Source organism: Mandrillus leucophaeus, unplaced genomic scaffold, assembly GCF_000951045.1.
Source record: "Mandrillus leucophaeus isolate KB7577 unplaced genomic scaffold, Mleu.le_1.0 Scaffold267, whole genome shotgun sequence".
NCBI classification, from domain to species: domain Eukaryota; kingdom Metazoa; phylum Chordata; class Mammalia; order Primates; family Cercopithecidae; genus Mandrillus; species Mandrillus leucophaeus.
In genome coordinates, this window is record NW_012102776.1 from 655,336 (window position 1) to 667,876 (window position 12,541).

A 12,541-nucleotide genomic window follows, 5' to 3' on the forward strand; every position below is an offset into this window, starting at 1 on the left:
GTCCAAGATTTATCATTACTTTGGTGATACAATTCACATTTTATGCCACTATCCATATTTTTCCCTAAAACATATTCAGGAAATGAAGTGATTTGAAAGTTTTGAATAACTCAAATGCTATTGAATTACATTTAAAATATTCCTATGGTAATTTGAAAAATGCTTCTTAATATTTTGATTGATCATCTCATCAAGCTCCAGCATGAAACCAAGAAGACATGTCCTGCCTTAGAAGTGATACAAAACTGACAATGCTTCTCCAGGTCCCTAAAGAGGGAGATGGGATGTTATGGGGGGAATGGAGAAGTCTATGGATTATTAAAGGATTTATATGAAAATCCCTGAGCCTAATTTTCTTTACATCTTACATATGTTAACCCGAGGTAATTTTATGCATAGTCAGGGCCTTAAGTACCATCTGGAATTGAGGATTGCTAGAACTTTACTCAAAGCCCAAATACTCCCAGGGATCATACTTTATATTACTGAATGGACATTTCCACTTTGAAATTCCATGGGCACTTCAAAGTCAATCATAACCTAAACTTTATCAGCTTTTCATTCCTCCAGTCCCAGGCATGGTCTTCCTTCTGTATTCTCCCTCTTAGAGACTGTAGTCACTACCTACTGATCCAAGGCAGAATCCACAGCTCTCCCTTCTGAGGTGCAATAATCACCAAGTTGTTTGGGGTTTACCTATTAGGGTGCTCTCAAGTCCTTTCCCCTAGCTCCTGAGCTCCAGGCCTCATCCTCCTAGCAGGGAGCACTTCCACTGAGTCTCAGCCTCTGGACTCTTTTAAGCCACCCTCTATTTCACAACCCCTGTGACCTTTCTAAAACATGATCAGATCAGTTCACCAATTGCTGAAAAGCATCCTCTAGCCATTTCTCCACCCTTATCTCCCATCACTCACATCCATAAATGCACCTTGACTCCTTCTCTGCCTAACTCATCATATTCCAAGTGTGTCAGGTGTTGCCGTAGTCTCACATCTCTAATGTTCCCGTGCCTTGTAGTATCCTTGTCCCCCAAACAGGTCAAGTTAACATTCTCTTATCCTCAAAGTATCAAATTGAAGGTACTGTCCAGGAAGGGCTTCTTGCCCCTTCCACTTCACAGCCCACCTCAGATTTAGATACTCCCAATCTGTGTATGTTCATAATATCCCAATAACTCCTCAATTATAGCATTTGTCACATTGAATTTTAATTATTGATTTACTTACTGACCTGCCTCCCAGACTTAACTTCCTTGAGCACAGGCACTATGTCTCATTCACTTTAGTATCCTCATTACTTAACGAAGGCACTTAACAGTCACTGGATTTATTTATTCATAAATGTCTAATTGAAATATCTTTCTTGTTTGTATTATATTTAATGCTACATGTACGATTGATTCTTAAGACAAATAGTATAGCAACTAAGGCCATATTCCTTCTCTTCCACTTACCACCCAGGAGTCCTAAAGAAAGTTACTTGATCCTTACATAAATCCTATAAAACAGATGTGATTATACATTATAGATTAGAAAACTGAGGTGCAGAGAAATGATGTGATTTGATGTCTATAAAGTGCTTGGAATAATTCTTGGCACATAATAAATGTTCAATAAATGCAAGTGTCTATTAGCTTCAATTCCTGTCAAATCTCAATGTAAAATTGTGGTTGTGTTGAGGCTTGAAATCACAGCTCTCTCTCGAAATATGAATGGCATAATAGCTTTGTGTCACTGGTGGGGTGTGATTGATAATATCCTGTTGGTTTTCTTCCTGGGTTTTCCTTGGAAATGCAAAAAAACGCACAGCATGTGAGAAGACTATGGCACTGATAATGAACTCAAGGAACTGTACTTTAAGAACACAAAGAAAATTATGATGTGCGGTGCATTGTATCATGCTGCATACATTTGTATAACTGATGTGTGAAAGAATCAGTGTCATTCAGTCCAACTGCTAAGACTACAAAGAAAAAACATGACAGAAAATCAGTCTTTACCTATTACCCAGGATATAATGAGCATCTCCATCCATGAGAAGCAGGATGTTTTCATCCTGAACAGCTGTTTTGCATTATCTGTGCTGGTTTCATTAGGAAGGAGTTTTGTGCCTTCAAATCTGTCAGCTGCATTCATGACAAGCAGTCCCAGAAAAATGGTAAAGGAGGCTGCGTGTGCTACAAACTTCATGAATGGTCCACGCATTATCTTCCCCATCTGCCACAACACACACCAAAAGAAAATCTTAACTTTGTTTTGTACGCTTTGCAAAGCACACATACATACATGCAAGAATAAACATCTGCATATTCCAACCATCTCCTAACTGTTTATATTTATGCAATTCGTGATAGAGTAATATCTTTATGCTGTTAGAAAATTTTGTTCACATTCCTCACCTACATGTGCTGATGTTCTTGATTAATAACTAAATGCATGTGTTTTTCTAATAAACGATATTTAAATTCTTAAAATATATAATCTTGTTGACAAAATATGGAGCATAATAATGTCAGCATTATTCATATAAAGCAACTAATTTAGTGGGCCTGAGGTATTGAGGAAGTGGCATTGAAAATATGAAACTGAGTCTACTTTGCAAGGTATAGAACCTTGGTGGGTGTCCTCACATATACTCCATTGACAGGCATGCAATTGAGGCCTGAGTGGATGTTGCTATTTTGGTGATCTTGTAAATGCAGTAAAAGTCATGAGTACCAAGAAGAGAACTCCCAACTGAGGACAGGGCAGCAGGGCGGTTCCTATAGTGTACTGGAACAATGTCCTGGAAGGACCCTGGATTTAATGTCTAACATTTTAAGTTCAGGTTCCAGTTTCATTCCCTCATTAGCTGAGTGACAATGAGCACATTTCCTAAATTATGTGAAAACCAGATTCTTATATGAAATATGGGGACAATAAAAGCTAGTGTGCCTTTTATAGTGTAAGATTAATTTCTGTCTAAGATGTACAGATCTTCACTTCGGCAGAGTGAGGATCTAGGATATGACTAAGGGATCTGGACATCCTCTGAAATGAACAAAACTCAGACTGTGTGTGCAGTTTCTCCTGCCCTTTAGGAGATGGTCCATAGCTTTCAACAGCTTTTCAAATGAGTTTATTACCACAGGAAACTTTACAAACTAATAAAATGCAACCAACACCTAGTTGGCACTCTTTTAAGTGCTTTACACTGTTAACTTGTAATTATTACAACAATTCAAAAGGGTAGATGCCCTCAAATGCCCACTTTGGATGAAGAAACTGAGGAAGTGAGGTCAAGAAACTTGTTCAAGGTCACATATCTCTTAAGTGGTAGAGCTGGAACTTGGACCCAGGCATTCTTGTCCCTAACTTAATACTTCTATTTGGTTTACAGAATAATTTCATACTTTCTCATCAATGGGCCTACATATGTAAATTATTAGGAATTATCTTTTAAGACTCGGAAAAGATAAATGCTATCATGGAAGGAAAACAATTGGTGTTCTCTATTTCCATACCTTTATTTGTCTATATGGTTTTCAAAATAATAAAACTTAGAGCTGGAACCAATTAACTTACCTTGACATTCTGAATGTTAGGCCAGAAACAGGAGATATTGTATTGTATCTCTTTCTCTCTCTCATGCTGTGTGTGTGTGTGTGTGTGTGTGTGTGTGCAATTGTCCCTAGGTATCCATGAGGGATTGGTTCCAGGTCCTCCCATGGATACTAAACTCTGAGGCTACTCACGTTCCTGATATAAAATCATAATATTTATAAATAACCTAGGCATATCTTCCCATATACTTTAATACTGAGATTACTTATAATATATATTATCATGTAAATGCTATGTAAATTTTTGTTATAAGAGACATTTTTAAATTGACATATTTGTACATATTTATGGGGGGTATGCAGTGATGTGTCAATACATACAACATATAGTGATTAGATCAGGGTAATTAGCGTAGCCATCATCTCAAACATCTATCATTTCTTTGTGTTGAGAATATTCAATATCCTGTTCATAGAATAATGCCAAAAGAAGTCTGTACCTGTTCAGCACAGACACAATTGTTTTCAAATGTTTTCAATCTGTGGTTTGTTAAATCTACAGATGCAGAATCCACAGTTACAGAGGGCCAAAGAATAGAGACACACACACACACACACACACACACACACACACACACACACACATGCACACACACAGAGTTTTAAGCCCATAGATTCTAGGATTGCAGAGCCAATCCAAAGTTACTTTGTAAAAATTTGCTGTAAAAAAATACTTAGATACTATCACCTATGGAATTGATTTAAATTTTTTTGTTTTTTTTAAGATCCTTTTAAAATCTAACTCTCAAGTAATCAAATGATGGCAAAATTAAAACAAATGGTAGAAAAAGTAAGTTTGATTTTCTTCTGCCTATTGTCCTTTGCTATTTTTCTTTTTAAATATAAACAGTTAAAAATAAACATCAATGTTATATTTCCATGATGTGTTATACCTAAAATTTTAATTCTATAATGTTTTACGTATGATTTGTTTTAACTGTGTATTAAAGTTATTGCAGGAATCCATATCTTTCTCATGGGAAAATCCATTATAAATCCTAAACTATTTCTTTTTAAATTCTCAATTTATTTGACTGTTTGGGGAAAACTGGGATTAGAGGCAATGACTGTTAGTGAAATTCATGAAAATGTTATTTATCACCTGCCTGGTTACAGGAAGAATGAGAAGCAGTTTTCAAGGACATCATACAGTAGAGCATAAGTTAAAATAGAACCAAATAAATAACATAAATAGAAAACATGAGGTTGGGGACATAAAATGGAGTTGAAATAAAGCTATCTACATTATTGATATCTGAAAACTCTGGAACCTTAGTTTAACTGTCCCGAACACCTCTAAAGTCAATCTTCAGTTTTCAGGGCAAGGTGTCTGATCTGTGTGCCTGGCCCCTACCTGGCTTCCCTTCTTCCTCCACTGGCCTACTGACCTTTACATAATATTACTCTTCCTTTATTTTATTCTAAAGGGAGTGTCAATCCAGGCATCTTCTTCTGCTTACTAAAAGTCTTAGGATATTTTTAGGTTTGTTTGTTGGTGTTTTCTTGTTTTGTTTTGTTTTAACAATCAAACAAAAAGCTGGTTGCCTAGAAACTAAAATGGGCATGTTTGAAACCTCATAGCCTTTATTTTTCTTACAAAAGTTGAGAATTATTTTTCTCTTTAAACTGAGGGAGATTTTGGCATCTCTCACTAGACTTTAGGAATTGAAGGGAGTTACCCTTTTTAGTAAGATTTGCCATCTATATACTCTGGGATATAGACAAATTTCCAAAAAATAATTGTAAAAGAGGAGAGCTAGATGAAGAAATTGAACAACTGATGGACCTGGAAAATTACTGAGGGTAAGCATTGGAATAAATACTTGTCATTAAATATTATATGTCAGAGTCTTTTTAGGTGTTTATTGATGACAAAATACCTAGCTACTCAACACCACATAGAAATGAAAAAGGTTGAGACTAGCTTAAACTAAAATGATTTGTAATTGCAGTGTGACTCTTCTTATTGTAATGAACAAAAACAAGTGCTGTTTGGATTACAGGAGAAGAAAGAGGGTAAGTAAAAACAAAAGGGATTTCAGAAAGGGGAAAAAAGAAAATCAACTTTTGTTTCCTATAGCAAAACCAACTTTAAACAGAAATGGGGACTCAGTCACAGTGCATAGGCCTGCAATTTGATCTTATTGATGTTCACAGATATATTGGAAAATCCAAAATTTTAAAAATATATTTGGAATAAAAGTACCAATTTAGCTGAAGCAATCTCCTCCCACAAAAAATTCCTGTGGCCTGTAAAACATATTTATGTTCATTATAAATAGAAAACTATAAAATAGATTTTATCATCATGACTCAAAGGATAAAAACAGTAAAATAGGTATTGGATAGGAGAGAAAAATACCTTGACAATGTCCTTTTAATTTGATTGTTTGCCTCAATGTTCATAAACGAGGATGGAAAACAGATGCCAGAAAGAAATATGGCCAGGGAAGAAGAAATAGTAAAGGAAATCAGTTTAATTAGAGTTCAATCAAAATTTAAGAAATATGTAACTCTAAGGACTGCCAAAAATAGTCTAGTCTGTGTCAAAGCACCAGACACTCTGGAATACATTATGCTTTCAAACACACTGGTTATGGAAAAGGAAAATTATTCAGTTTAGGAAAGAGATTATAATTTAACTGGTCACAGAATGAGAACAGGGATAATTCAAAAACTCCCCCTATTTTAATTCAGTTTAAATCTCAGATGACTCAGGAAATATAAGGAGAAGAAGAACAAAGAGACGACCTACATAGATATAACTCATGTTCTAGGGAAATACATTTAGAAATGTATTTGTCTAAATTTAAGGGGTACCAGTGCAATTTTGTTACACGAATATACTGCATAGTGGTGAAGTCCTGGCTTTTAGTGTACCAGTCACTCAAATAATATGCACTGTACCCATTAAATAATGTGTCGCCACCTGTCCCTGTTCTGAGCCCCCAGTTTTCTAAGTCTCCGATGTCTATCATTCCACACTCCATGTCCATGTACACACATTATTTTTTCCAGGCAAAATCTGTCATTTCTAGTAAAAAGGGGAAAAATTGCAACTTTCTAGATGAAAATCTGTACTACAGATGTCATTTCAAGTAAATTGCACTATTTTCATTTTATATTCTTCATTTATATTTTATGTATCTAAGATACCAAATTTTGGCCTTATATATTTTAAGGGGCAAATGTCTATGATGATGGCTTTTACTCTCATGAGAAAAACGTCCAGTTTCCTGTAGTTCCTATCATCATCACTAGAAATAATTAGGATGTTTCCACTGTCTAAAAGGCTTTGCACAAGCTTTCTAGCATGAGTCATTTTGAACGGTCCTTATATGGCTAAAACACCAAAAACATGACAAAGTAATTAGAAAACAATATGTTAGTAATGGTGATGTTTGTGTTTGCGCCCACATATTACAGATGTTTGAAAATGAATCATGCCCATGTGTAAGCACTGGAAGTAACCCAACTGATAGTTCTTTCTACATAGCACATTAATAGATAGTCCAGCAGACATGTAGCCACTAAGCTTCAGAATTATTTCAATCTGCCTCTCAGAGTTCAACAGATCCAGAAATGTGGCTTCAAAAACATAAAGAATAGGCTTGTTAGCAATGCAGGACACAAATTTCTCCACTTGTTAACAGAATGATAGGTCAGTATTTCTCAAACCTGTCCTGTCACGCTAATGAAAGGCTAGATCCATCTGAACATAGCATTTTTACCAAAGCATGGGTAGATAGCCTTTGCTAAGAAAATAGGCTATTTTTGCTCTCAGGCTCTGGTGTACTTAGTCCCTTATATATATATACACACATATATATACATATATATATATACACACATATATATACATATATATATATACACATATATACATATATATATGTATTCTTTACTGAAACAAGTATTACACTAGTATTTACATGACTGCCTTTGATTTAAGATTTATCTGGTCATATTAGCTAAAATAAATACAAGACAAAACTTTCATCTCAATTTTTTCCAGAGGAGAAACAGAAAAAGTTTTCATCTTTTAGGATGTCATTTGAAATATATGCTCAATGGTACTATGACCTCATTAAGAAATATAAAAGTATATGCATGGATATACATAGAGAAAAGAGTAAAAGGAAATAAACTAATATAGTTACTGAGTTTCCTTTCATACATTAACAGTGGTGATATTACAGGTGAATTTTATCTTTTCCATTTTTTTGTTTCCTATAGCAAACATGTATTATTTTATGACAATAAAAGCAAGAAAATTATTTAAGCCCAAACAGGAGTTATTTTATAATATTAAAAACAATAAAGATTACTGAAACTCAACTATAATTCCTTAAATTTTCACTCTGAAGGTAAGTTTTTTCCCCACTTAAGACATTCTTCTAGTAGATAATAGAGGTGTAGGCTTCACATACATACCTTGCTGCATGGAGCAAACCAGTAAATGAGAGCCAGGAAGGGCAGTCCAATGGCAACAGCAAGAACCACAAGGAACTTGACCGCCATTGTCTGCTGTCGTAAACCAGAAAGATTCTCATACCAAATGGAGAGAAGTTGCTGTTGGCAGTTTGGATGAGCTACAAACTAGCAGGGAAGTGACAAAACATTTAAGTTTGATTAAAGAAAGGTTCAGCATAAATGATTTTCATGTGTTCTAATATTCCATGCTTTCCAATGAAATATATTGTTAGAATTAAAGAACAAACATAAAACATCAAATTAACAGGCAACAAGCAAATGGGAAAAGGTTCTAATATGTTTGACATAAATTTGAAGATTCCAATTTATCAACATTTACCTTTATAACAAACAAGCTTTCTTTCAAAGCACAGAAAAAATTTTAATGGAATATTATAAAAAGATTAATCTATATTTTATGTACAACTTTTATGATTATATAGTTTTTTCATCTAGAAAGAGATCATATTAACTCAGTTGCCTAAATACTTTTTAAAACATATCACCTTTCCTGCATTGACCTACAATGTTACACAGTTAATACTAAATTCCCATTTGTATATGGGTCTGTTTCTGGACTGCCTCTTTTATTCTATTGATCTCTCCTTTTATTCTTGTGCCAAAAACTCTTTCAACTAAGAAGACTTAAATTTTCAATATTTATTTTTTGAGGGAATCTTTACATTATCATGTATTTATTTTTACAACTGAAACATACATATGGCAGAGTTATTTAATATACAAAAAGCAATATCCCAAAATAAAAATTGGTAAAGTTATTAAGAAGTTATAATATTTAATATTGATATTAAAATATGACGAAGGGCAGGTTATATAAAAGAACTACAAGTGACTCTTAAGGGTGATTAACCTCAAAGATAGTTTGAGCGGTAGGTAGAAAATGGAGTTAAGTCTAAAACAAGTTAGAATGTTTATCTACTCAGAATGGTAAAGTTGGATGAAGCCCACTGTGGGTGGAAGAAATAAGCCCTGTCACACACTGTTGGTGTTTATGGAAACTGGTACATCATTTCTGAAGGGAAACCTAGCAAATGTTTGGAAACCTAAAAATAAAAATTGACATATTAATGCCACATCTAAGAATTTTTGTTTACAAGTCATGCAAGTAAGCAAGCTATATGAACAAATGTACTGCATAAAAAATAAATAAAAATCTAATAACAAAAATCTGAAAATTATAATAAACATCCCTAAATAGTAAACAGATGTGAATATAATGAGATAATAATACAACCTTTAAAAAGATGAAGTGGACATTTATTGACTGTTATGTAAAGTTGTCCAAGAAAGAAATTTGTGTATAGAAACATAACAATGGTTCATTATTCTCCATTCAGAAGTGGAAAAATTGGGAGGAGACATGTTTATACTATTTGAAAACTTACCATAAGCATATGTTACTTTTATTAGAAAAACCTACCTTTAAAAGCTATCTATCTATCTATCTGTCTGTCTGTCTGTCTGTCTGTCTGTCTGTCTGTCTATTTATTTTGAGACAGAGTCTCGCTCTATCACCCAGCCTGGAGTGCAGTAACATGATCTTGGCTCACTGCAACCTCTGCCTCCAGAGTTCAAGTGATCCTCCCACCTCAGCCTCCCTGGTAGCTGAGACTACAGGTGCACGCCACCACACCCAGCTAATTTTTGTAGTTTTAGTAGAGACGAAGTTTCACTACGTTGCCTAGGCTGGTCTCCAACTCCTGACGTCAAGTGACCCACTCGCCTCGGCCTCCCAAAGTGCTGGGATTACAGGCATGAGCCGCTGTGCCCGGCCAGCTTTTTAAAAGATACCTCACATAATCTAAGAGAGCAGAGATTGGGACCAATGCTTGAAGACAGAGACTAAAAATATTTCACAAATAAAAGTGCAGCTGGTGGAAAGTCTAATGCAGCAAAGAAGGAATTGAAGGCATTATTGGAAAACAGCAAGAAATGGGAAAATGGAATTGAGTGTCAAATAATGATGTTCCTGTCTTATAACAAATGTTTTAGAATTTGGATTCATAAAGTCATTGTTATATCATTAGCCCAGTCAAAGAAAAGTGGCAATCTCTGTAAGGTTCTACATAAATACGTCTAGATTTTAAAGACGACTGGCATTTAGTGTAGGTAAAGTGCCTCACAATAGATGCTTATGATTTGTTAGAGAATCTGCCTAGTGCAACTGTTAGTTAGAAAATCCCGGCTGGGCTCTGTGGCTCACGCCTGTAATCCCAGCACTTTGGGAGGCCGAGGTGGGCGGATCAGGAGGTCAGGAGTTGGAGACCAGCCTAGGCAACGTAGTGAAACCCCGTCTCTACTAAAAATACAAAAAATCAGCTGGGCGCGGTGGTGGGTTCCTGTAGTCCCAGCTACTCGGGAGGCTGAGGCAGGAGAACTGCGTGAACCCGGGAGGCGGAGCTTGAAGTGAGCCAAGATCGCGCCACTGCACTCCAGCCTGGGCAACAGAGCGAGACTCCATCTCAAAAGAAAAAAGTAAATCCCAGCTCAATCTAAAACTATCAACCCTTTATCCTTATTTAGCACCAACAAGAACCAAAATAATGTAAATAGGCTTCATGCCTGATCTTACTTTTTTTACTTCATATTTAATGGCAAGTTTTAAACGGCTGAGATTTGGGCGACCGTGATCACCACTCTGGAGCGTTTCAACATCCCCATTCAGAATGGCCTCGACTTCTTCAGTGTTTCTGCACAGATCAAGGAGTCCAACAACAAAGTCTTTGCACTGCATTGACAGTTTTTTGTAGTCATTCTGAGAAAGACAAAGCAAAACAAAAGCAATAATGGAGAATAGCACGTTTTACTATGCTTCAGAGACTTGAAGGATTTTACACTTCAGGGGAAACATTCTACTTTTTTGTTTGTTTGTTTGTTTTTGAGACAGAGTCTTGCTCTGTTGCCCAGGCTGGAGTACAGTGGTGCGATCTCGGCTCACTGGAAGCTCCGCCTCCCGGGTTTACGCCATTCTCCTGCCTCAGCCTCCAGAGTAGCTGGGACTACAGGCACCCGCCACCACGTCCGGCTAATTTTTGTATTTTTAGTGGAGACGGGGTTTTACCGTGTTAGCCAGGATGGTCTCGATCTCCTGACCTCATGATCGCCCGCCTTGGCCTCCCAAAAGTGCTAGGATTACAGGCGTGAGCCACTGCGCCCGAGAAACATTCCATTTTTGTTTTACTGTTCATTTATCATATTTATCATATTTCAATTGCAGTTTCTGCTGACCTCTAAAATATTTTAGCACATGAAGATTTTCTTCATACCCTCAAAAAGGAAATTTATCTAAAGCATAATCAAAGTTATTTAAAAAGGAGTATGCTGGCCAAGTGTGGTGGCTCCCGCCTGTAATCCCCTCACTTTGGGAGGCTGAAGTGGGTGGATCGCTTGAGCCCAGAAGTTGGAGACCAGCCTGAGCAACAGGGCAAAACCCTGTCTCTAAGCATTAGGAGATATACCTAATGTAAATGATGAGTTCATTGGTGCAGCACACCAACATGGCACATGTATACATATGTAACAAACCTGCACGTTGTGCACATGTACCCTAGAACTTAAAATATAATTTTAAAAAAAAACAGAAAAAATTAGCCATGAGTGGTGGTGTGTTCCTGTAGTCCCAGCTACTCAGGAGGCTGAGATGGGAGGATCACCCGGGCAGGTCGAGGCTGCAGTGATCCATGATTGTGCCACTGCCACTCCAGCCTGGACAACAAAGCGAGACCCTGTCTCAAAAAAAAAAAAAAAAAAAAAAAGAGTATGGTGTACCAAACTCACCTGTTGATTCAGAAGAAATAAAAAATAACTTTTTCCACAGCATGATCATAGGATCTTTGCATATATCATCTCCTTCATGGGCACAACTTCATCAGTTAGGCGTGCAATATACATTTAATAGGTCTTTGGAAGACCTTGTAAACTGTGTTAGTAAACTTGAGAAGCATAGAACATTTGGAAAGTTTCCAGAGGAGGGCAAGTACATGTCTATTTAACAGATTTTAACTGAAGAACTTTATATGGCAGGCACAGGGTCAAAAGATGAAATCTAGACATAGAGTCTGCAATTTAAGACTCATCTCTTTAGAGAAAAGAAAGTTTAATGAAACACTGTTGTGGTTTTGTAGTTTGTTGCTGATGACCTAATACTCTATTGGGAAGACTTATATTGCGCAGGTCACATTCAGATTACCATAAACTCATGTCCTGCTTCTATATGACATCATTTTACATCTTCATTCATGCCTTTCTAACATTTCCTCCCTCTATTTTCTTACACTAAGACCACCTATAACTAAATGTTAATCAAGAAAGCCTATTAGCAGGGGTGTTCAATCTTTTGGCTTCCCTGGGCCACATTGGAAGAAGAATTGTCTTGGGCTACACTTAAAATACACTAACACTAATGATAGCTGATGAACTTAAAACATTTTCACAAAGAAATCTCAC

The 12,541-nt window shown here is 36.2% G+C and overlaps 1 protein-coding gene across 3 annotated transcripts in view; it reads right to left on the bottom strand.

Annotated features, from left to right (window-relative positions):
• TRPC6 (transient receptor potential cation channel, subfamily C, member 6) overlaps positions 1–12,541 on the bottom strand; it is a 130,686-nt gene that overhangs the window by 29,723 nt on the left and 88,422 nt on the right. The window contains exons 3-5 of one of the 3 annotated variants that reach the window (XM_011984379.1): positions 10,668–10,850; positions 8,036–8,200; positions 2,000–2,216 (exon numbers count right to left, since the gene is read on the bottom strand). In XM_011984379.1, the coding sequence (XP_011839769.1) occupies positions 2,000–2,216; positions 8,036–8,200; positions 10,668–10,850 (565 nt within the window). The remainder of the gene's footprint in view (positions 1–1,999; positions 2,217–8,035; positions 8,201–10,667; positions 10,851–12,541) is intronic. The other 2 variants (XM_011984380.1, XM_011984381.1) reach the window with 2 other exon arrangements.